At 34.8% G+C, this 24,020-nt stretch overlaps 1 protein-coding gene across 1 annotated transcript in view; it reads right to left on the bottom strand.

Annotated features, from left to right (window-relative positions):
* The window catches only part of SPRED1 (sprouty related EVH1 domain containing 1), a 132,602-nt gene that overhangs the window by 6,714 nt on the left and 101,868 nt on the right, over positions 1 to 24,020 (bottom strand). Inside the window, exons 3-6 of the mRNA XM_036734981.1 lie at positions 20,864 to 21,032; positions 19,574 to 19,623; positions 5,772 to 5,930; positions 1,105 to 1,212 (exon numbers count right to left, since the gene is read on the bottom strand). Coding sequence (XP_036590876.1) covers positions 1,105 to 1,212; positions 5,772 to 5,930; positions 19,574 to 19,623; positions 20,864 to 21,032 — 486 coding nt within the window. The remainder of the gene's footprint in view (positions 1 to 1,104; positions 1,213 to 5,771; positions 5,931 to 19,573; positions 19,624 to 20,863; positions 21,033 to 24,020) is intronic.

The following is a 24,020-nucleotide window of genomic DNA, read 5'->3' as shown; positions in this document are numbered from 1 at the left end:
GCTATTCTATAACTCTGGGGATGATTAGGTAAATTCAGCATGAAAATCACCACTAGCTGATTGATGTTACAATCTTCTTAATTTAGAATAAAAGTGAACATATACTAACTAGGGACACTCTCCAGTAGTCATTCTGTCAACTAAAATAATCTGTTTCTGACAATTAAGTACAAACAGGGTCCTCTAAGATAAGAAAAAAAAAATCACTGACTCCATAAAGAAATAAATTAACAAGCTATCAATTTGTGCTCTGTGACTACAGCAAAAGAGAAGAGCAGCAAATACAGTTCAGTTATTACTTGCTGAAATCTCCAAAGTCCAGAGTGAGCTGTACACTAACCCGGCAGCACCAATGAAACTCCCAACTGTTTTTCTCTGTTGTGGGCATGATTCGACTTTAAGTCTTTGGTTTATAACATATACAGCGAAATTTATACACATGCATACTTCATATACTAAAGGGAAGTACATAACTCACTTCAGCAATGTGGAGTAGAAGGGAGAGGGGGGAGCTGGTTAAAAACTAGTCTTTTTTCACCAAAACTGGAATCTGTAGAAATTTGGACGTTGCTATGTGGTGCTCAATTCCCACCATGCCTGTCTAGTAATGGAAGCAGCATTGGCTCTCTTCTAATTTCAATTTTGACCTTGTGATAAGGTTTTTAGTAGTGTCAAGTAAATCTCTTCTTTTTTGCCAAGTATTTCAAGTACATTTTAGGGCTTAAGATACTATGATAAAATTTAAGTCCTTTGAAAATATTACTTTGGATTTTTAGAAATTCAGAGAAAGAATCCATTCTTGACATTAAACTTAGAGGGTCGCACAAGAACAAAGGCTTCGAATAACTTCTAATAGGCTTTACTTTATAAAGTCCGTCACTGGAAAATTCAAATGTAAAAAGCTAACTATAAAATCTGTTACTTGAGACTCTCAGAGACTCAGGGAAATAATTATAGCAGCAAACTGGCTTGATGAAAGCTTTTCAAACATATTTCCTAAAGTGATTTGTGTGCTAAGATATCATTTCCCACAAGTTTTACTGGTATACTTCCAATGTAAAAGAGTCATATTACAAAGTATTTCAAGGTGAACAGGCAATTTACCCGATTTTGGGATTTCAGACTTCCACCCTCCTTTGAAAGCTGCCGATGTACATATTCCCCAGAGCTGGCCTGAAGGGAAGTGTCCAAGTCTGGCTGGTTGAATGCTACCTGTAACATATTAAACATTTCTAATTAAGTGACAAGAAAATGGAATCCTGTTTTCTATAAAAACATAAAAATTAATGTTTTTCATTACTGTTTACATTTTATTCTAATACTCCACAAATCATTGCTAGCAGATTTGAAAAATTTGCTTCTAATAAGAAGCTTTATTTTATTTACTGTTTTTCCTCTTCTACACTGCTATTCTTAGGCTGAGAGTAAATTATCAAGTATACAGTTGTCCCAATCATCTCCTCTATTTGGTATTTCAGTCTCATTCACATGACACCAAGTAATAGGCAAGGGAAAAAGAATTAAACAATCCATTTTCAATTCTGATTGTAAAGTCCTATGAAATTTCAAGTTGCTTAAAACTAATGGCTAAAAAAAAACCACTTTTACTATTCTTTGACTGATAACATAAAACTTGAGAACAAGTTTGTATTTCCTTTTCATTTTTTGAATTACTAAATTTTAGAGCAGGAAGAACTTTAGAAATCATGTGATTCATTAGTTTAGAAAGAAGATATCTTCTTTAGTTTTATTATCTAACAAATATTTATTGAATATGTGTAGTGTGTTCAATAAACTATAGGAGCCATGGGGAATTCTATGAAGTATAATGAGTAATTTCTGCTTGCAAGAACATTATACTCTTCCCTTTAAAGCACAACTCAGATACTATATCTCCTTTTCCCTACACCCTCTGGGTCAATAATATCCTCTTCCTGAGACCTCACATACTACCTTGTTTTACAAATTTTTAATGCATTATTGTGTATTATAATTATCTGTTTATATCTCATCTTCTTACTAGAAGCTGTATGTAATCTTTTACTTTCCTAGTTCCTAGTACGATACTCTGTTTCCAGTAGCACTTAAAAGAACCCCCACCACAATTTCCTCCTTCACTAACTTTTCTCCTCACGATATAGTCTAAAACACAATAAATTTTCAGGAAAGCAAGGAAAAAGTGAATATTTGAAGCAGGTGTTATTATGGATTGACCAATTAATTCATAGGATCAGAGATTTAGAGCTAGAAGGGAACTTAGAAGCCATCTAGTCAAATTCCTTCCTTTTACATGAGAAAAATGAGGCCTAGACTGGCTAAGGACTTGCCTTAGGTCACACAGTAAGTACCCGGGGTGAGATTTGAACCTTTGTTGTCAGAGTCGAAGCTCCAATGCAACCTTATGCCTTCATGGGGCGCTGTTGTAGATTTTTTAAAAAAAGTCTACAGTTGGCGAGATAGTCATATGCAGGCAAAAAACTAGAAATCAATGCTGGCAACATATGATTAATCACCAAATAAGTAATACAGACATAACTGCTATCAGAATTCAGTGGAGGATGGGATCACTGTGACCTAGATCCGGTCAGGGACTAAGGTTGAGCTTGAGAGAAAAGAGGGTTTGGACAGGTCAAAAAAGAGTAGGAAAGCCTTCTGGGCCATGGGTATTAACTTAATTTTTGTTCTGACATATATATGTTCTCTCTATACTAACCATAAACACACCTTAATTTTAATTTACATATGTCTTAAAAATATTCCTGAGAAGCTGATTTTCCACTAGCCAGACTTCCCTTAACTTCATTCCCACAGAAAATAACATGCCTCTAAAATGCAATACAAATCAAAAGAGAATTCTGCCTTTAGCAATCCATTCACTCCTCATTTTTTCACATTTATTAAGTCTCTGTAAGGCACCATATTAGGCACTACAGATACAAAGAAAAAATGAAAAAGTTCCCACCCTCAAGGAGCTCACATTGTGCTGGGAGGAACAACCTGAACACAAACATACAAATACAAAATATGTAAAGTAATTTTCAGGGGCAGGGGATAGGGGAGTGAGGGAGATCAATGTTCATTTACTCCTTCTACTAGCTAACTCCTACCTAATAAGAAGAATCAAATAGAGAATCAATCTATAATATGGATTACTAAATTGTGTTTTCATTTCATTGGGAGTTTTCAACATCTCTGAGACATACAGCAAGTTATTATATAATTAATTATTCAGTTATCCAAAGGTCAATGAATCCCGACCTTTTTGTGTTTGAGGCTCTTCTCTGGTATTAATTATGAAAGTAGTTCTATAAGTATCTGAAGATTTAGAAAATTTATATAATAACATACAGCTCCTATGCATGATGTAACAACATTAAATGAACTGTATTTTATTAATCACAACAGCATACATATAGATATACATACACCTGAAAAACAGCAATAGCCAATGCTTGATGAGAATATGGATTCATAGATGCTTTTGCAGTAACAGATCAGTGTTGGGAACCATTAGCCAGCAGGAAGAGCTACACTGAGGTGCTTTTTCAAACAAAGCCATCATTTCATCCTAGTTCAAAGAACTGTCTGAGATGCACTCCAGTTAGGCAACTTCATTTTCAATGTCCCTTTTAGTGCTAATACTCTGTGATTATAGGAGTTTTAACTGCAGCAACTACATATTTTCAAGACAGATACAAAAAAAATACACCACCATTCAAATGATTATGCTAAAAAATGGGGTTGACTGGTAACTCCTTTTGCTTTTTTGTTTTACAACAAACCATCACAATACGGTTTTTCTTCCATTTTTTTTTTAGTTTAATGAGACTCTTTTACATGTTTAGGCAAAAATAAAACTATCTGGAAGTCATATGCAATTTTCCAACGCCCAAAATGTCATTACTTTTCTTCTATCTTGAAATCTCTTTAAATGTGTTGAAAGCTATTAACAATGTCAAACCATATACAATTGTAAAGAAGTGCATCATCTAAGCCAAAGTATAAAAATTAGTGTGACCACTGTTTTTAATCTTCGAATAAAAATACTTGAACCTGCCTACTCTCAAAACGACTCTGTAAAGGTAAAACAAACAGAATCTTTCCTAAAGATGAAAACAAAGGTTGAAGAAAACATCAAATGTAGCCCTGAGTACAATTTCACTTACTCAACTGAAAACAAGAGTGCTTTAAAGAGTAAGAACCACCAAAAATGTAAAAGTATAACAATTCTTAGTAATCAGACAAAAAAGGGTTTAGGACATATTTATTGTCTTGGGTACTTTTCGGCAACATGTTCACGTTATGTATAAAGAAGGTAATAAAAATACCTTATGAAGAACCTTGAGGTATTTCATTATGCAATTTTCACATGGTTCACAGGATTCATAGAATGTCAGCTGGGAAGGGATCACATAGGAGGAAACTAACATGCATGGATGAAATGACTTACCTAAGATCACAGTTTTGCCCCTCAAAATTAGGATTTAAACTTGATTCCAAATTTGAAGCTTTTCTCACTATATTTTAATGCCCCATTTTAACTTGGTTCAGTTGAATGGAAACCAATGACAACTCTGGATCAAGTTATGATATAGCAGATGAATAATAGCTGATGTTTATATAATATTTTAAAATTTGCAAAGTGCTTTGCATCTATTATCTCATCTGAATACTCTGCCCACACTCTTGGTGCTGTCTTCCTAATCAAATCCCTCAAAGATGGAACCATGATCCAAATCAAAGGGAATGTCCAAGGAAAACAATTAGAATGGGTAATGCACAGAAACAAAGAAGTGCTGAAAACAGTTTTAAAAAGGCAACCTATTTCATGTATGGACAACCCTAACTTTTATCAAGTCTTTTTCTTGAAATTGAGCGAAAATCTGCCTCTCTACAACTTCTGCTCATCAGTTTCAGTTTTTGCCTTTTAGGTCAAGTAGAAAAATTTCAATTCACTTTCTATATACTTTCTTCCAAATACTTTAAAACAGCAATAACGTAACCTGCGTCTCCAAGTCACTTCACCACTCTGGTCATGTTCATCTGCATATGCTATACCTTGTCAATGACCTTCCCAAAATGTGGCTCTCAGAACTGATCACAATACTCCAGGTGTGGTATCCTTCAGGGCTGAGCACATTAAGACTGTTACTTCTCCCAGTAGACACAACGGTTCTCTAGATGCATCATCTCTTTTTGGCTACCATGTCACACTACTAGGTCTTGCAGTCTACTAAAATCTACACATCTTTTTTCACACAAACTGCCATATGGCCATGCCTGTTTTATCCTGTGCTCATACAACCGATTTTTTAAAATCTGAGTATAAGATTTTACATTTATTCCTTTTAAATTTTAGCTTATTTTTACTGGACCGGATCCACTGTTTTAAACTGTTGAGATCTTTTAAAATCTTATGTCATTCAGTGTGTTAGCTATTTATCCTTCCTAGGTTTGTGTTACTTTCAACTATGACAAGAATGCATAGTGTCTATGTCTTCATTTCAGTCAGTGAAAAAAAATTTGAGCAGCAAAGGACCTATGTAAATAAACACATCATAAGAAACTTATTAAATGAGTTGTCTAAATGTTTGAGAATTATTGCAATTACTTTAGGTAAGACAGATAGACTATGTGATCTCTTAGAATACGCGTGTGTGTGTGTGTGGGGGTATATGTATGTGTGTAATAGAATAAGATAAAAACATATACTATTACATATTTATCATCTTACTAAAATATCAAATGATAAAGATGTCTTATTTCCTTACTTGATTAGCTTGGCTCTGTAAGAACACTCTTCTGGAATTCAAATCTTCAAAGGGTAAGGGCCTTATGTTTGAACTTCTATAGGGCTCATTGGTAACAACAGTCTCCGGTTGGAAAAAGTGATCTTTTGCAAGAGAACTGGAAGTATCCTCTTCTGCTGCCTATGGAAGAAAACAAAATTGTTACATTCACTAGGATGATTATTAACACACAATTTTTAAAATAAAGGAGAAAAAGGCTTATATTTGTTCAAGACAAGAAGTTTCACTGACATGCTTATTGGGTAAAAATCAGAGATGCTATAGACACAGTATACTTGGATTTTGGTGCAACATTTGAGAAAAAACTCTTGTGCTATCCTTGTAGAAGAGAAAGAAATGCAGCCTATACGACGGTACAGTTAAACAGGTTTAGAATTGGTTGAATGAATGGACCCAAGGCAAATTCACTACTAGATCCACATCTCAAGTTGCCAAGAGTTTTCTAATGGAGTACCCCAGGATCTGTCCTTGGTCTTACACTGTAAAAACTTGTTTATTCATTACATGGATAAAGACAAAGATAGTCAACAAACATTTGTTAACCACCATACTATGTACCAGGCACTGTACAGTGCTAAGCACTGGGGAATACCAAAACAAATAAAAAACCCTACCTTCCAGGGGCTTACAATCTAATGTAGTAATGGGAGACAACACACAAAAGGAGCTGAGAAGCAGGGGGAGAGGAAGGTACCAGATACTGAGCATAGTTGGAAAAGTCAGAGAAGTCCTCAAGTAGCGTAACCAGGTGAGATATGAGGAACACTGCTTATCACATTCGCTAGATAACATAAAGACAAGATATAAAGAATTCACCACCAATCAAAAAGCATTTATTAGGCATTTATTATGTGCCGAGCACCCTGTTAAATGTTGGAGATATAAATACAGTTTCTTTCCCTCAAGATCACATTCTGACTGCAGAGGCAATATGCAAATAACTATGGTGAGATTGCAGATGTGGGGGGAGGTGGGAGGAGAGCAAAGATAGTAGAGTAGAAGGAAGTAATGAAACTGGGATTCCCTCCACAGCTCCTTCAAAGAGATGTATAAAGTGCACCAGACCATATTCTGATGGAGGAATCCAGAAAAAGTCACAGTGAGCCCTTTGTTTGGGCCAAGTCTGCACAGAGACAAAGAAGTCTACAGCCACTGGGGACATGGTTGTGGTAGGAACCTAGGGTAAAACACTTTTGTATCCAGTGAGAGGTTGCACACCAGCATAAAGGAGGTCCCAGACTCACATTAGGGCACCCTCAGACACATACCAGAGCACTGCAATGGGAACAGGTGACAACTGACACATTTGTCGCTCACTACCCAGTCTCAGGTCAAAGATCCAGGACAGAATGAAAAGGTGAACTGCACGACAGTGGCCTTCTTCAGCAAGTAGGCCCCTGGGCAGTGTACAGAGAAAGGAGGAAGTCCAGAAGCCAGCAGCAGTTTGGCTCAGAACTCAGGCACAAAACATGTTTAACTTCTAGCATTTAGCCTACACTAAAAAGAAATAACCAAGGCAAGAAGGCCACACCAAAGGAGAATCTACAATTTTTCCCCTTTGAACCAACAGCAGCAGGATATGCTTGCACAGACTCAAATCCAGGTCAGGAACTTGAAGGGCTCAGACTAAGGGGACAGCAATGAGACTTTGCCTTGGATCAGACTCCTTTGAGAACACTAAAAGTCTGCCAAGTCTTCAGCTTGTCCCTGAGATCCTGGAACACTCAAATACCACGAAAAGGCAGCTGTAGGGCTAAACCAGACCTTCTCTCCAAAAGTACCAGAGAGCCCTGCCTTAATGTCAAGTCCAAAGTCAGGAAGATGGAAGAATGAACAAACAAAAAAAGAACCACACCCTAATGAACTACTATGGTGGCAGAGACACTCAAGACACAAATACAGAAAAAGATTATAACTCTAAAACATCTACAAGCAATACCTCAGAGAAAAGCACAGTTTGGGCACAAACTCAACTAGAATTCCTGGGAGATTAAAAAAGAGAGAGATAAAAAATTTTTTATAAATGGAATAAGTGCTGGAGGAAAAAAAATTTTGGAAAAAATGATAGCTAACATTTTAATACAAGTGATACCAAACCTTGCCCAAAAGACAAACACCTGAAAACTGAGACAAGAATCTTGGTTAAGACAGAGTCTTCCTAGGCTTTTTCATCTGTTCTCTCTCTGTACTTTTTAGATACCCATAGGCCCTGCCATCCCATTCTAAAGATCCCTGAGCCTTGCCATTCACATTTCAGTCAAACCCTGTTAAAAGTTGTTTCCCTCATTAGAGTGTGAGCCCCTTGAAAGCAGTGACTCTCTTTTTTGTTTATATACAGAGTACATTGCACATCCTAAACTTTTTTTGTTCATTTATTCAGTCATTCCAATTATATTCTTCTCTTGACATCTGTTGAATTTATATGGAATATTTTATGATTTGAACATATACATTAGTGACCTCTTATTGGAATAACCTTTAAGGATGTCTTTTGCTCTACCAAATACAATACTTTGTAAAATATTCATCAAACACACACATTGTGCATTCTTGTGTTCTCTAAATTTTGCAATTAATTGTGTGACTATGAAGATCTGGTCTGCTATACAATATTGTTTGCAAAATTCTGCCTATTCTCTTCTCATGTTTTCACCAAGGATACTATCCATTCGGGTAAAATGTGATGTTAAGAGAATGTGAAGAAGGCCCCCAATATTTTGGGTGGGCCCTCATGGCAAACTTACTGAAGGACCTAAACAAGCAACATGCAGGATGAATTGGCATGGATGGGTAACAATCTGCATCACGGGAGGGAATACTCACATTGAAAAAAAACCTGATAAAATGGGCCCACAGATCCATTTGAGTATGAATAGTGATGCCTTACTACTGTGGTCCAGTCATTTAACCTCTGTGGGCAAGCCCTCAAGTATCTCCAATGTGTAAAATGAGGGGACTAGACTAGATGGATTCTAAGGTGTCATTCAGCTTTAGGTCTATGATCCTCTGATGCTGTGAAATGTGTCAATGAGGAAAGCCCAAAGAGCATGGAATCTATCTGAGAGAGCAAATGCCTGATCCTCTTGCCAAGCAGAGAGGTATGGTAGCCAAAGGAAACTATGATTTAGAATATAAGCTCTTCTGCAATGTCTCATAGAGTAGGTAAGTTAAAAAATATAAGCAGTGTCATCTCATAAAATAGTGCTGGCAGGAAAAACACATGGAGATAAAGGCTGATGTGAGACCCAATTAAGTCAAATCATTCTGACAGATTTTAAGGATAAAATTGGGAGAAATAAAAGAAAACAAAACAGAAATGCTGTGTCAAAGTGTCTGTAATATAGGTTTCTTCCCCCCATCAATGAGATGGAACCTATCACATTTAGATTTTAATGTCACAGTCTCAACCATCCTCCAAAAAGGAAGCAGAAATGGCAGTAAAGGAAAAAAAAAGATAGGAAAAGCATCTGGTGCAGATAAAGATAGAGTCAGAGCCGTGAGGGATTGGTTTTAAAGATATCTGAAAGTGAAGATACGAAATGACTAGGAGAAAAACATAACAATGAAAAATGTGATTACAAACCTTTCTCATCTTTTGCAAACATTCTATAGAGACCACATATTCACACAATTAATAGCAAAATTCTAGAGAACACAAGAACACACTATATAAGTATGTTGGATGACTATCTTAAAAAGTATTTTATTTGACAGAGCAAAACATAACCTTAAAAGCTATTCCAACAAGATGTCACTCAGATATATGTTGAGATCATAAAAGATTCCATGTCAATATAATGTAATTGTATTTGATAATTATTATTATTGCTATCAAATGAGAAATAACATAAGATGTATGCTTGCCAAAGGCATGTGTCATTGTCGTGGAGGACAGATGGGACAGATTCTAGATGTTCACTTGTGGATGACACTGGCTGTATCTGCTGAAGTGAAGTGACTCAAGCCTCAAAAAACACTTCAAAATCTACATTATATCTATAATTAATAATTCAAGAATTTGACATGATTTTCCATAAAGGATAAGCCAAAGTGGATGGGAAACACTTGTTGTCAAGACTATAACATGCACCTGGATAAATAATCTATAGGCTTGGTCCTGTGGTACATTTACCTTACATTTTCTTTACAAACAGTAGATGAAATCCTGAATTGGGGGATGAGAAGAAACCGGATTACAACTGGGAAACTGCCAAGTGCTTTTAGTGACACAGATACAAAACCCCGTATAATTAACACAAATATTCTTCTGGTAATGCCATATAACTATTAATCACAGAATACCACAATTGTCAAAGAATCACAATTACGAGTCATTCAAAGGGGAAAGGGCATGAATAGGCTATACTACATTATCAATGAGGAATCCTGGCCAAGAAGTAGAGTAAATTAGAAATGCCAAAAAATTATGAATCTGAAAAGGAGGGTCTGCCATGTGGCTAGTGTGAGGTAAAATAAATAGAAAGTCCACGCGAGGTTTAGGGAGACACTATGGTGTAACAGAAACGTCAATGACTGGAATCAGAGGACCTGGATTTGAATTCTGCTTCTCCTACTTATTATTTAACCTATATGACCTTGAGCAAGTCACAATCTCCCCGGACCTGTTTTCTCACTTGTAACATAAAGGCACTGGACTAGATGGACTGGGGTCCTTTCTAGCTCTAAATTTACAATCCTGTGAAAATAAATGGCATCCATATAATATCAAAAGATCTAGAGAAAGGGCCCTGGAACCCTGGATGGCCCTTCTGTGACATATTTATGGGAAGACAGACAGCACACACTGAAAAGGCCCGGGCAGACTATGATAGTAGGTACTGTGGCTAAGGGTATCCATACTGGTGAGATTACAGATACATGAAAATATCTGAGTATAAATGTCAAGTCTCATATTAGGTTGGGCTAAAAACATTAACTATGCAAATATAAGATCAGGGAGGCATGGCTAGGCAACAATTCCCCTGAAAAATCTCAGTGAATCAATACGAATCACGGTGTGACACGGCAGTCAAGGAAGGCTAACAAAGACCTTACACTACATTAAGAGGTATAATGTCAAAACCAAGGGAGATGATAATGTTTACTGACTGACTGATGATCCTGACGACCTCTGACTTGACTACAGCAAATTTAGGAAACTGTTAAGTTTCTGGCACTACATTTTAGCAAGGACATATAACGTGCCCAGAATAATAACAGTTCCTAGCCTTTACTTTATGACAGTCATTGTGACAAGTGTTTTACAAATATTATTTTATCCTCACAACAATCCGGAGAGCTAGGTACTATTATTATCCCCACTTTACAGGTGAGGAAACTGAGCTGAAGAGAGGTTAAGTGACTCGCCCAGGGCCACAGAGCTGGTAAGTGTCTGAGGCCTGATTCTGAACTCAGTTCCAGGCCCGGCATTCTATCCACTATACCACCTAGCTGCCTACAAGCCCATGAAGAGGATGGTGACGGGATTGGAAACAATGCCAAAGGAGACTGATCTAAAGAGGCTGAGGATGTGTTGCCCAGGCAATAGTGAAAATGGGACAGTCACCTTCGAGAATCTGAGGCATTGTTATGCGGGAGAAAAGCTGGGCTTGTTTTACCTGATAGAAGTAGAAGCTACCCAGGGTGGGAAGAGGGGCTGTCAGAGGTTCTTAACACCCATTACTCTTTACAATGCTTTAAGGACTTGGGTAGATAATAATGAAAAAGCAACTTCCTCATGCCACCAGTCTGCTTTTGGGTTTCTTTAAAACTCCACAAGGGCTGCTGCAGAAAGAGATATAGCTTTGATACAAGGAAAAGTTTCCTAATGATAAGACATATCCCAAATAACAAGACAGCGGGCTGATTCACAGGATGGTAAGATTCCCATTCACTGAAGGCACTCAAGCAGAAGTTATGTAGCCTCACTTCCAGGGAAAGTAACTTATTCTATTTTGCAGTCCATTCTGTTTTTTGGATAGTACCAACTATTAGGAAGGTTTTCTTCACATCAAACCTATTGGGAATGTCCGTGTGTGGAAAGGCTTCTTGTTCAAGTGCAGACTGGTCTAGATGACCACTGAAATCCCTTTCAAGTATTTAATAAGCACCCACAATATGTGAGGGGCTCTGTGAAGTGCCATGTAGCAATAAAAAGAAGATTGTCCCTAACCTAGTGGGTCAGAATTTAACATCAAGGACTTCAACTATCTTGTAGAAACATTTTATTTTTTTTTTATTTGGAGTACAGTATATAACAATAGATTGTTGGTCTTGTCTATAAATATATATATATATGTGTATAAAAATATTTTTAATATTTGCATTTTATTTAACTTTAAATCACTTGATAATGTAAGATTAATTTTCACTTAAATTTTATGGTGATTTACAAATTCTAACTACAAAATGTTGAAAACATACAAAATAAGATAAGGAATAAACTATGAGTACTATTGAAAAACAAGTGTCTCAAAATTTTTAGTGCAGTTTTAAGCCTCAATAGCTTAAAACTGCATAAATGCAGGAAACATACTGTATTATACTTTCTCAAGTTAATTATTAACTGTGAATCGACAAGTCTAACTACAAGCAAAATATATGTACTTAAGAGGGAAAAGAGTATTTCAAGAAGGAAATTGAGAAATTAGATGAATTTGACAGAATCCTGTCCTTCAACAAAAATCAACATACAACTTTGATACTCTGTGACTTTAATACAAAAAGACACAAAGCAAGATAATTAAAATTTCATTGGAAAATATGACTATGGATCCAGAAATGAAAGAGGGCAAATATTTATAGACTACTGAAGAATTCCATGCTTGTAAATCATAGATATTTTCTTTCAGAAATTGGACAAAGTAACTATACTGATTTTTGTCACCATTTTTCAGAGTCTAAGTAAGTTGCCTGAAGCCACAGTTAATAAATGGACAAGTAGGAATCTTCAGACCCCAAATTCACCTCTTTCTACTACACTGTGCTGTGTTTGAAAGAACTCAGAAAAAAACTTCAGCCCAGCAAATGTACAATCTTGCCATACTCATGATATGATGGTCAAGGACAACACCAGTTGAGGTCACAAGTTAAATGATAAAAAAAAAATTCCTAGGAGGAAGGAAATACTGTTTTTCCAAATGGCGAAAGAGACTGTAGCTGACCTGAGATTCAATTATACTAGGTTATGGGAACCATTTGTGGACACAGAAAACAACAAATGTATATATGAAATGCAATCAATCTTGAGGCATTTTTACAGGGACCCATTCCAATGCTTAATTACAATGGGATAGATACATTTAGATTCTACCACCTACATGTACAATGTGAGAAAGTGGTAATTATGGTATTTAAAAAAGATAAAGTTGGGCTGTGTAGCTGGAGCTGAATAAATCTGGGTCAAAGAAGTCTGTACTGTATAGGCAAAGATGGGCTGTAGTCAGCTGATACCGGCTCAGGGCTGATTACTAAATTTTAAATGCGAGCATTTAAATCTCAGATTAAGCATAAATGCCTCAGATTTTCTAGGCTTTAAAAAATTGGAGAAAATAATAAGAGATTAAATATAAATGTATATTTCATACATACTTTTCCTAGAGAGACAGCTGTTAATTGTTTACCAGCACATCCCCGACTAAAGGCAACACAACTTTAAAGGGACTCAGGGATTAATTCCCATTTCAAAGAAGACCATTCTCTAACTTCCCAAATGGAAAAGGTCAAATACAGTTTTTATCAAAAAAGATGACTAAGAAAAACCAAATAACTCCTATCTCATATTATTTTGTCATCTCTATTAATCTTCATGAGAATGGAAACATGAGAAAACAGATTTCTGCAGACAACTTTCTACAACAGATTATATTATTTCTATTGTGACAAATTAAGAGGTGCATAGAAATTCCACTATGCTATTTACTCATTTTAAAGAAGGATTTGACTCAGAAAAACAAAAAGTAGCCCCACAGACTTTTCAAATAAGGAATTTCCTTCCATAAAGAACTACTAGCTTCTGCTTGCAGATGACATTGCATAAATTTCAACTAACCCTGTAATAACATAAAGTCTCGCTGAAATCCACACCAATGCAACAGGTACTAGTTTAATTAGCTATACTAAAAAAACCAGATGTAGATAAAAAACCTATTGCCCAGATTATGACATGTAGCTTAGACAGGTAACTTTTTAACTAATTCAACAAATATGTATTGGAGAGTCACTGTAGATGGATATGAATTGGCATAAGAACCAAGAAGGAAGACGCATTTGAGAAATTTGTGGTGCTTTGCCTGATCCCAAACTACTCATTAAAAGATAGGAAAAAGAACAATATTTTTCTGGTGATGTTATGTGGCTATGAGTCTTGAGCACCATAATCCTGGAGTTAAATTTGCAAAGGTGTAATGGAAGACATATGAGCAATACAAGGAGGCTACAGCACATAACCAAAAAAAATTTACATAGCATTTAATACATGTATAATCAAAAAAGGTGAGTCTGTCACACAGTAAAAAAGGGAAGCCTGAGAGGAACACTAGTACTGTTGAGATATCAATAGAACAAGAGAGGAATGCTTCTAGAAAGTAAATTTTTTGGCTGCAAACGTGAAGAAGTTCAAATATTTACATGATTTTGTTGGAGAAAATGGAGATATCCAGGAGATATGACTTTGTAATTTTCCTTAAATAAAAACGATGTCATTTTACTTTGTTATTATCCATATGTAGCGCTATAACATGTTCCACAACTAACCTGTCAAATTTGAAATAGCTTAGAACCCAATAATTTTACAAATGTGTTTATTAGAACATAGCCAAAATTATGATTATTATTTAATATAGATATAACTTTTTAAAAAAACACTACCCAAATAAATTACTGTTAGAAAAGCAGTGTGTAGCCCCTGAAAGTTTAATCTATAGTTAAGTGTGAGTAATAAACAATGGTATTTTTAAAAGATTTACAAATGGAATATTCTTTCTCTGGAAAGAATAATTTTATAAAGGTAAAGGATTCTAGGCATAGTGTATCTTAACTGTAGGTATGTTTCCTTTCTATTCGATATGTACAATTCAACTTGCAACTCTAACGCTTCAATCAAAGAGAAGAGCCTCTTAATACCACTGAGTCAGTTTTTGCCTATACTTGCATATTTTACTTCTGCTTCTCTTTAAACCAAAATAGTAATTGGAGGGTTATGACTCTCACTCACTCCATCCCTAACAACAATAGATTTTAGAAACATAATTATAAAGTAAAGTGTTCTAGAGTATTAAATGTTAGTCTAAAAATCTGGACAGTATCTTGTTAATAAGTTAATGAAGTTTCCTTGTCCCTCCTCCTTAAAAGAATATCCACATAAATAGGTATTACATTACAACCTACCCAACTTCATTACAGAAAGGTGTAGGTTTGGAGTTATACTAAAAGACCGTGAACATGAAAAAATCGTTCAGTAAGTTATTTTGCAATTTCTTAATTTAAAAAATATGCTAAACTGTTTTTAATGATTTTGGCTTTAGATCACACACACATGCGCGCGCGCACACACACAAATGTAGGTATTTACATGTGCAATCCAATGAGTTTTTTATTGCAGACTTATAAACACCTGAAAAGTAGCACTTAATGGAATACCGACATAATCTAAAGTAAAGCACTCCTAGCAATATGTATTGTATTAGCTGGAGAGCATAAGCTGACATTAAAAAAAAATCCTCTGGGAAGAGCAGAAGTATATAATATGCGAAAAACCCAAAAAACAAAAACTACACATACAGATGTGCATTTGCCTTGTCTTCAAATGTCCAAAGCAATTATACACCTCCTACATTCAATTCTTTTAACCCCATAGCCAACAAAGCAAAGTGCTGGCACAGATTAGAATCTGCATAATCTATAAAGTAATGCATGCCAGTTTTTAATGCACAACGGAAATCTGGTTTGCTCCCAGCTGCTGGCATAATAATTACTGTCCTATGGTTGCTAAGAGATTCTTTGACTTTTTTTCCTTAAGACTACTAAAACATTTCTGTGTGCAGAGGCAAAAATGAGGCTGGAGAAAGCAATAAAATAACTCCAGCTGTAGATGTCCAACAGAACTCAAAGCCAGATGACAGCTGTAGAGAAAATGAAAACCAGACTGAGCTGCTCTCTTCTTCAAAGATTTTCTCTTCACTTTCCCCCACTCTCCCAATTCTGAAAACACTTTAACAATGTTCTGTTCCGAATAAAAATGATTACGAAGAAGAGATCAGAGACAACATTACTTTTAAGAACTATCTTCTTATGGTTGTATTCTATGAGGCTATAGTTTTCTTCAACTCGGGTTATAAACAGCAATCAAAGGTTTATGCAATTATTGTTTCATTCAAATAGAGATAAAAACTTTAAAGTTTCTGATGTTTGAAATGACCTTGTTTTTTTCTTTTAGGTTTGACCACATACTTGCAATATAATATTCAAGTTAAGTTATGCTGTACTTTTACCTAGATTGTAATATTCTCATTGAAATACAACATTTAACTGATATATTTTCTGCCTCTTAAGTGAGCTTTGTTTCAAAATTACAGCACGATAACTTTTTATTTGGGCATTATGAATGACACAACTGATGATGGGTGTGATGTGGGAAAAGGTGGTTCAGTATATTAGAAAACAATGCCTAACTATAACTCATGAAAATAGACAGGGAAAACACATCTTCTTTAACTCTTTTTATTCCAATATTCCACATAAAGCTAGGTAAATTTTTAAATGAAAAAAATTAATTTTGCATAACTGGAAAAACAATGTCAGTAACCACCTTTTATTATCTGGAATATGGTTATACAGTTAAAAACATAGTTACATCTGTATCATATTTAATGGATCCTATACCATCAAAACAGATTGTACAGAAACTATCTGGTCACATAATATGCACACAAAAATCAACTAAAAACTTGCAGAGTTCTTTGTGAATTACTGTAGGATTATACTTATTACCTGGAGTGCCAGAAAACTCATTTATAAGAAAGCTTCAGTCTTTCAACTCTGTCTTCAGACAGAAAATCCTCATTTAATGTTACCTCTGCAAATCAGTACACGAAAAATTCACATCCTGCCTGCCTGAAGCAAAACCACTTAAGACAATAGAGGTAAATCATAGTTCTTTTTACCACTTTGGCACAAAAATTATAATACCTAATCTTGACAAAGAACAAGTCAGTTAAGAACTTCTTAGGGTCAAAGGAGAAAAGATGTCAATTTCTTGTTTAAGACCAATTAAGTCTCATCTTTCATTTGCTTGGAGCATGAAATTTGAGACTTTTATAACTTCAAATCTATTGTGAGATGAGCTTTGCGGATTCTTGATCATTCCAATACACCTAACTAATAAGGTTCTAGTGTTAGAACTTGTAGCCTTGGCAGGTAAAATAGTAAAATTTATCTTAAAACAAGCATAGGCCAGCCTTTTTTTAAAAAAATTAGAAAGACACTAATTAGCTCATTAGAAAAGCTAAAGAAAGAGAATGAGTATAAAGTACATTCAAACTTCATTCCTGCATAATCTTTTAAAGAATCAAATACCAAAAGTTTAAGGCTTTAGTTTAAGTAACTGTAAAATGGATCTTAAGAATAGTAAAAATGTTATAGTTGCGCTGAAGGAATTTATGATCTAAACTTCCAATAAAATCATCATTTTCTATCATGAAAATCTGTGGTTATAAAATTAAAATTTCCTTAGAAATTTTAAAATTTACCTACATTAGAAATGAGCACATCAAATTTTTTTTAAAAATTGTCCAGGTAATAGATTTAAAACCTCTCAATATTTCTCATTTTAGTTGAAAATTAAAGATAAGTTTTTGCAAATGGAAGCCAGAGAAAGTATGGACAATCTGCTGAATTTGTCCTCTATCTTGGTCAAGTACTATAGAGAGACAATTAGCTGGGCCCAGAAGGAGGAAGGAGTAAAGTGGATTTGATTGTAATAAGGGAAGACATTCGTTGTAAAGCACTTTGAAATAAAAACCTGTTTTTTAAAAGCATTAAATACTCTTTTTGGTATTTATACCAAAAATCTTTATAGAATACCACAATCTCCAAACAATCAAAATGATATGTGGCCTAAAAAGAAATGGAGAGATGCATGGCATAGGGTACGTCACATTGCCAAGGATGATCTATACACAAGAAATGGCATAAAATAATTTAGGTAAAATATAATCACAAAAGAAGGTGTGCTGGTTTATATAACCTTGCCAGAGCAAGGGTATAAAGAGTAGGACAAGCTGAGTCTTGGGGTAGTATTGATGAAATAATAAAAGGCCTGTTGTTAGAAGTTTAGATAATCAGGTTTTTTGCAAAGGTCAAGAAGAAATTAATGTCAGGTATAAAAAGATATTTTGTTTGCTTATTACCATGTTTAATTTGCTAAATAATCTAGCTTAGAATAATCATGCGAGGAGGAAGCTTTGTTATTTTCCCATCCCTTTGGAATAAAGGTATAGGGAACTTTTATTATATTATCTAGGAGATATAATGCAAGCTTCTATTATAAAAAGTACTAGGAAGTGAAGGGACACTGGTTCAATCATTGAGTAACCTATTAGTGTAAAAGTTTCTCATTTGTTGGTAAAAACAACAAACTTGTTTTATATTATGATCAACAAAACCAAATAAAGAAACATACAAAGCAAGAAGCAAACTTCTATCACAGAAGTCAGAAACAAATGAATGGAAAAAAGGTCACTTTATTTTTTAAAATAAAAAGATAATCTTAGGTATTTCCCCCTGTGAATGAGGGTTTTTTTTAATCCTTCTTGGCAGGGTCCCTTAGAATATGGGGAATGAGGAAAAAGCTGAAATGCACAGTGCCCAGGAGGTTAAATGTTGTTCCTCTACTTAGGCCTTCTGTTTTAAGTCTCTTAAGTCTAGTCTTTTTGCTGTTCTTGGAAGCAGTGAGGGGTACTAGAGACATTGTTGGACTTGGAAGTGGAGAGACTTGGGTTCAAGACCTGACTCTGACACTTCCTCAATATGTACCCTGAGCAAGTCTTTCAACTGTCTTTGTTTTAGTTTCCTCATCTAGAAAAAAGGAGTTGTGAGGAAAGCATTTTGTGATTGGCTAAGTGACTGAACAAATGTTAGCTATACATGCCTCCATTTTGCTTCCCTGACTCTTTCTTATCCACTTTCTTTCCTAATTCATCACTAACTTACAAATACAGTTCCAGCAGAAAGCATGATTATAAACAAACAAAAAAAAGTTCTCCTTCAACTGATTACTACAGAAACTTATGAATGCTTCTGTAATGATTTTTTGGTTTCATAGAATCACCTGAAACTGGCAAAATAGTGTCAACGTGGGACATAAATATAGCTAAAGTATACAAGCTATGTGAAAAAGATATTTAAAAAGAATTTTATCCATATTGCTGCTAGCATCATAGTTACAAAGCAGTCAGAGAAAGTACCCTTCACTTTCAGTCTCAGTATCTGCTGGAGGCTATGGGGTAGTTAAAGGCAGGCGGAATGCATACCTTTTAAAAATTAAATACATTTTTAAAACTTTGCCTTTTTTCTGTAAACTAATTTTTTGTTTCTACTTTGTTGACTATAATTTGTTAAATTTTAAGATGATTCTGAATTAGCAACACAATTAGCAAATATAAATTCCTGAAAGATTTGGCTGTCATTTTCTTAGAGCACAATTACTAAAAAAAAAAACCAAAAACACAAACACAAACACATCAAAAGTATGACATAATACTTACTGGAAAGCTATCTTCAGCTACTTCAACTTCATTCTGTGATGTTAGACAGTCTAAGGAAAAAAAAGTAACAAAGAAGTAGGCAAAATTGAGTATACACACATACATATACATGCATACACACACATACAAATATGATACAACTGATTCCTGTATCATCTCAATACTGTTGGAAATTATAGATAATTATGTGGCTCACCTGAGAGTCAGGTAAGCACAAGGGACATGAACTTAACTCCAGACAAAAATTAGTGGGAAGCAATCAGTAATTTTCTTTCTGTTGCAAAAGAACAGTTGTTGACTCTCTTGCTATCATTTAACTCCTGTAAATTATAGCTAACTAGTTGAGTCCAAATTGGATGAATTAAAGGTCTTCAGACCATTGATAGGATACAGCTCAAATATGATTAATAAAAAAATTAGAGTCATAGAGTATTCTTCTGATTCAGAAATCAGGTCTATATGTAAAATCTACCTAAATGCATCAATATAACCTGTGTTTCACACATGTAGGTATGACCTTTCTTGTTAAATATAGCATTAGCACAATAGCAACAATGTAACAAATATATTGAAGTAAAAACACAGAGGCATTAGGTGTTACTTTATTAATGGCATTATAGTAAGAAGTTGGTGGGGATAATGAGATATTCCAGAAATGATATTAATCTGCTTAACTCATTTTCTGTTGCAAAAGATTGTTCTTTTTAAATTTTTATTTCTATGGCTTAAATCCACTACTTTTCAGTTACTTTATCTGCTCTTTTAAAAACTGGTATGCAGCCTATTGCATCCTATCACAGCCTACCGGTCAAACTTCTTTTTTTTACCAATTAGATATATTTAAGAATTAAATAGCATCTTATACTGACTTTTCCTCTTTTTGAAAGTACTTTGTTTTTAATGGGACTCATTTTTGTTTAAAAAAAAAATAAGCCACCTTTACATGAATGTTTTCTCCTCACTTATAGTCTGTTTAAAAAGCAAATGTTCTATATGCCAGAATTCTTCATATTCCTTTCAAGTTCTTACGTCACCAGTGTTAAAGTCATCTATTAAAAAAAGAAAATGTTTCTTGCCATTTTAATGAACAATGTTTGTAGTCACAACAAATGTTAAAACAAAACTTGAGCTTTAAAAGATTATAGTAATTCTAAATTTAAAGACAATATTGAAAGAGGGCTTCATTCCACTGAAAGCTCATTTATTTTAAAATGTAAACCCTGGGTCAACTTTTGAAGGTCCATTGGATATAATGGCTAAATTAAGTGAGAAGGTAGACATGAAACGTACCTTGAGAAATATCCTCTATAGCTCTTCGAATGCCTCTGTCAAACGCTCTTGCATCAGCAGGACTTTGAAAAGTAAGGCCAAACTTTTTGTCATCAATCTTCCAGTGATGAAAGGTTGGGGTGACCTTGTTGTAAATGAGGTCCTTCTTTAGCATACATTCTAAAACCACCTACCAGGAATAAAAAACCCTAAGTTAATGCATTCATACTGAAGGTATCTAGTAGACTGAGTTCTAACTGGTATGTGTGGGTGGTGCAGTTAACCACACTGTCAAATAACTTATTAAAAAAAAATCAAAGCTACATAATACTCGCATACTCTATCAAATGAATCCAGAAATGAAGTAAGGTTCATAATATGCTTTAAGGATAAGTCATTTTTGTTTAAAATATCATTTTAAAAGTATAATGATACCTAAGTTAAAATATTTTCTTTAAAAAGTCATGTAACATTCAAAAAAATAAGCACCTTGGATTAGAGATACTAAGAAAATGCTAAAGAATATTTTATAGCATCTTCATTTGTAAATAACTGATAATTTTTAATGTCTTCCCTTCAAGAACCATGACTTACTCTAAAAAAAAAATATAAGGTGTTTGTAGCTAGAATTCAAAAGAATCAATGCCAAGAAATGAAGAAAGGTTTTAACATATAAATTGAGTTATCTTCCTAAAGAGACATGTAACTGTTTAATACATTTATTTTTACTTTGAGATTCAATGAATTAATCCATGTGTGGCTGGGTGGGAGATGGGGGTGAAGGGAGAAAAGTTAATCAGACCATTCCTTATTCATCAATTTCCCTCGGCCCAAAGATTTCATCATAGGAATTGAGGAATAAATAATAGAAACAAGATGTTAAATGCAAAGAAGGGTTCTTCCTTTGTTATTTCTTCATGAAGTATGAAGATCCACTTGATGGAATTAGAGGGCAGTTGGCTAACTACATATCAGCCATTATTCTGGTGGTCTTTAACAAAAAAGACCCTTGCCAACCTCTAGAGCAGAGTGACCTCTGGCAGCAGAGAAGAGAATTAGGATGGACTCAGGATAGAATAATAACCCTGGAGGTCATGAATTTAGTTGTATACAGGAGCAGGGATTTTTACTTGCCCAGCAGAGACTCCATGCCTATGAGAGCAATATAAGGATACTATGGTAAGACAAAGGCCACTGGAACTCTGCAGTATCACAGTATGAGTTTTCTTGGCTGTATATTTCCTACATGTGTGTCTCACTGCCAGTGTATATGCCTTAGCATCAGTGTCCATTCCTTCCTGCACGTGCTCACTCTTCTTGTTGACACTGTATTTATGGCAGAATGTGCCCTAGGTTTGCGTGGGAGGATATTTTGTAACTACAGCTCTTATCAACTCAGTAAATACCTTTCCTTTGAGCTCACCATGTGCTAGCTACTAAAGGTAAGTAAAATAGTGGGGATGCTTGAGATATATTTTAGGAATATGGATCTACGTATTATCCCCTGAACTAGGAATATTCACTCCCCTGGGGAATCCAACAGTAACTGAGAATTCAAGTTGGCAGGGAGCCTCAGAGAAGAAGTACTATATTTGCATGCAGTAACTTCCTTTGATCTAATTTGCTGTAAATTAAAAGTTTGTACCTAAAGCATAGGAAGAAGGAAGAAAAGAGTTAAAACTTTTTAAAACCAGGTTTAAAAAAAAAAAAACTTCAGGTTTTTCCTCAGTGTGTATGCTAAGCTTCCTAACTTAAAAGTATAAATTTCTAGATGGAAGACTTATCTTCAAGTATAAGAAGTGTTTTTACATTAGAAGGAAGGTCCTCAGATATTCACATATTCACCAAAGAAGTGAGCTTAAATGAGAGATTTAAGGAAGAACTTCTACATACTCACAGTTGATAGAAAATGAACTGCTTACTGAAGGATGACAATATAGACATTAAATATCTGAGATAAGGCTCTGCCTGGGGGCAATGGGATAAAGGACGTGGCTTCACTTTTTGGATCAGACTTGTCATTTTTTCAATGTAGGGAACACATAGTAAGGGACTCCCTCTATCAATAGCAAAAGGCTATTCTACAGGCTAAGTTCTATAACTTAGACGATTGTTTGTGGGCTCTGGTCACATAGTATATACGTCAGAAGTCAGTTGTAAAAGGTGGGAGAGGCAGTATGATGTAGGGAAGGAATAGAGAGATGACACCTTATAATCAGGAGACCTAGATTATCTTTTATTATGGTCATATAATAAGCCATTCTTAGAGTTTCCACCATAGATAATATTTGTTAAAAAGCATGCTCAATACAAATAAGTGTCTTATAAAGAATTCTAAACTCATAAGGTTAATTAAATAAATGGATAGATGATTAAAATTTCAATTTTTAAATGTCTTATAGCATGTATCCTATTTGATATCCTATTTGAAGTAACAGATTTTACTACTGTCAAAAGGCACCCAATTTTAAGAATATAATAACATATGTAATATAATGACAAGAAAATGTGTCCAACTACTCTTGTGAAGAGTGAGATGAGAAATCATGTACAGAAAATTACTTATGGAAACCACAATCCCTCTTTCAGTACCATAACTGCTTTGGTAAAAATGAGACTAATATTTCAGGACTCTTATATAGCACCATTCAGCCATATTAAAATGGTGTTTGTGGGTTTAGGTTGTGTCCCCAGAGGTGTGAACCACAGGAAGTTGGTTTCATTTGGATTTTTCCAATCACTATGACTGTAATGATAATTATGCGGGGTTGGTGTGGAAGGGCACAGAGAATGGGAAGTAATTTATATCTGAGGAACAAATGATTAATTAGTGAAAACTATGAAAAGTCATTTGGTTTTAAAATTTTTCAGGATATTTGCAACATTATTAAATTAGTAGGTAGTTCAGATTCCTTCTATAACTGCCTCTGCATTCTAGCAAACAAGTTTCTAAAGGTAAATCTTTCAAATGTTTTATACCAGATAACGACTTACCACAACATATCAGTTTAAATCCTCCTAAGCAATTTAGTTATAGTAATTTCCAGAAATCTACAATTCTCAAGTGACATATAATTTCAGACCCTTTCTGACAAAATATGTGCTATTTTATTATGTTTTTTAAAACCCAACAATTCAGAGCTCCACCTAAAAGAATATGTACTAACAAGCTATGCTA

Source organism: Trichosurus vulpecula, chromosome 8 (assembly GCF_011100635.1).
Source record: "Trichosurus vulpecula isolate mTriVul1 chromosome 8, mTriVul1.pri, whole genome shotgun sequence".
Lineage (NCBI taxonomy): Eukaryota > Metazoa > Chordata > Mammalia > Diprotodontia > Phalangeridae > Trichosurus > Trichosurus vulpecula.
The sequence above is the reverse complement of the archived record's forward strand: the minus strand, read 5'-3'. Positions and strand labels throughout refer to the sequence as shown.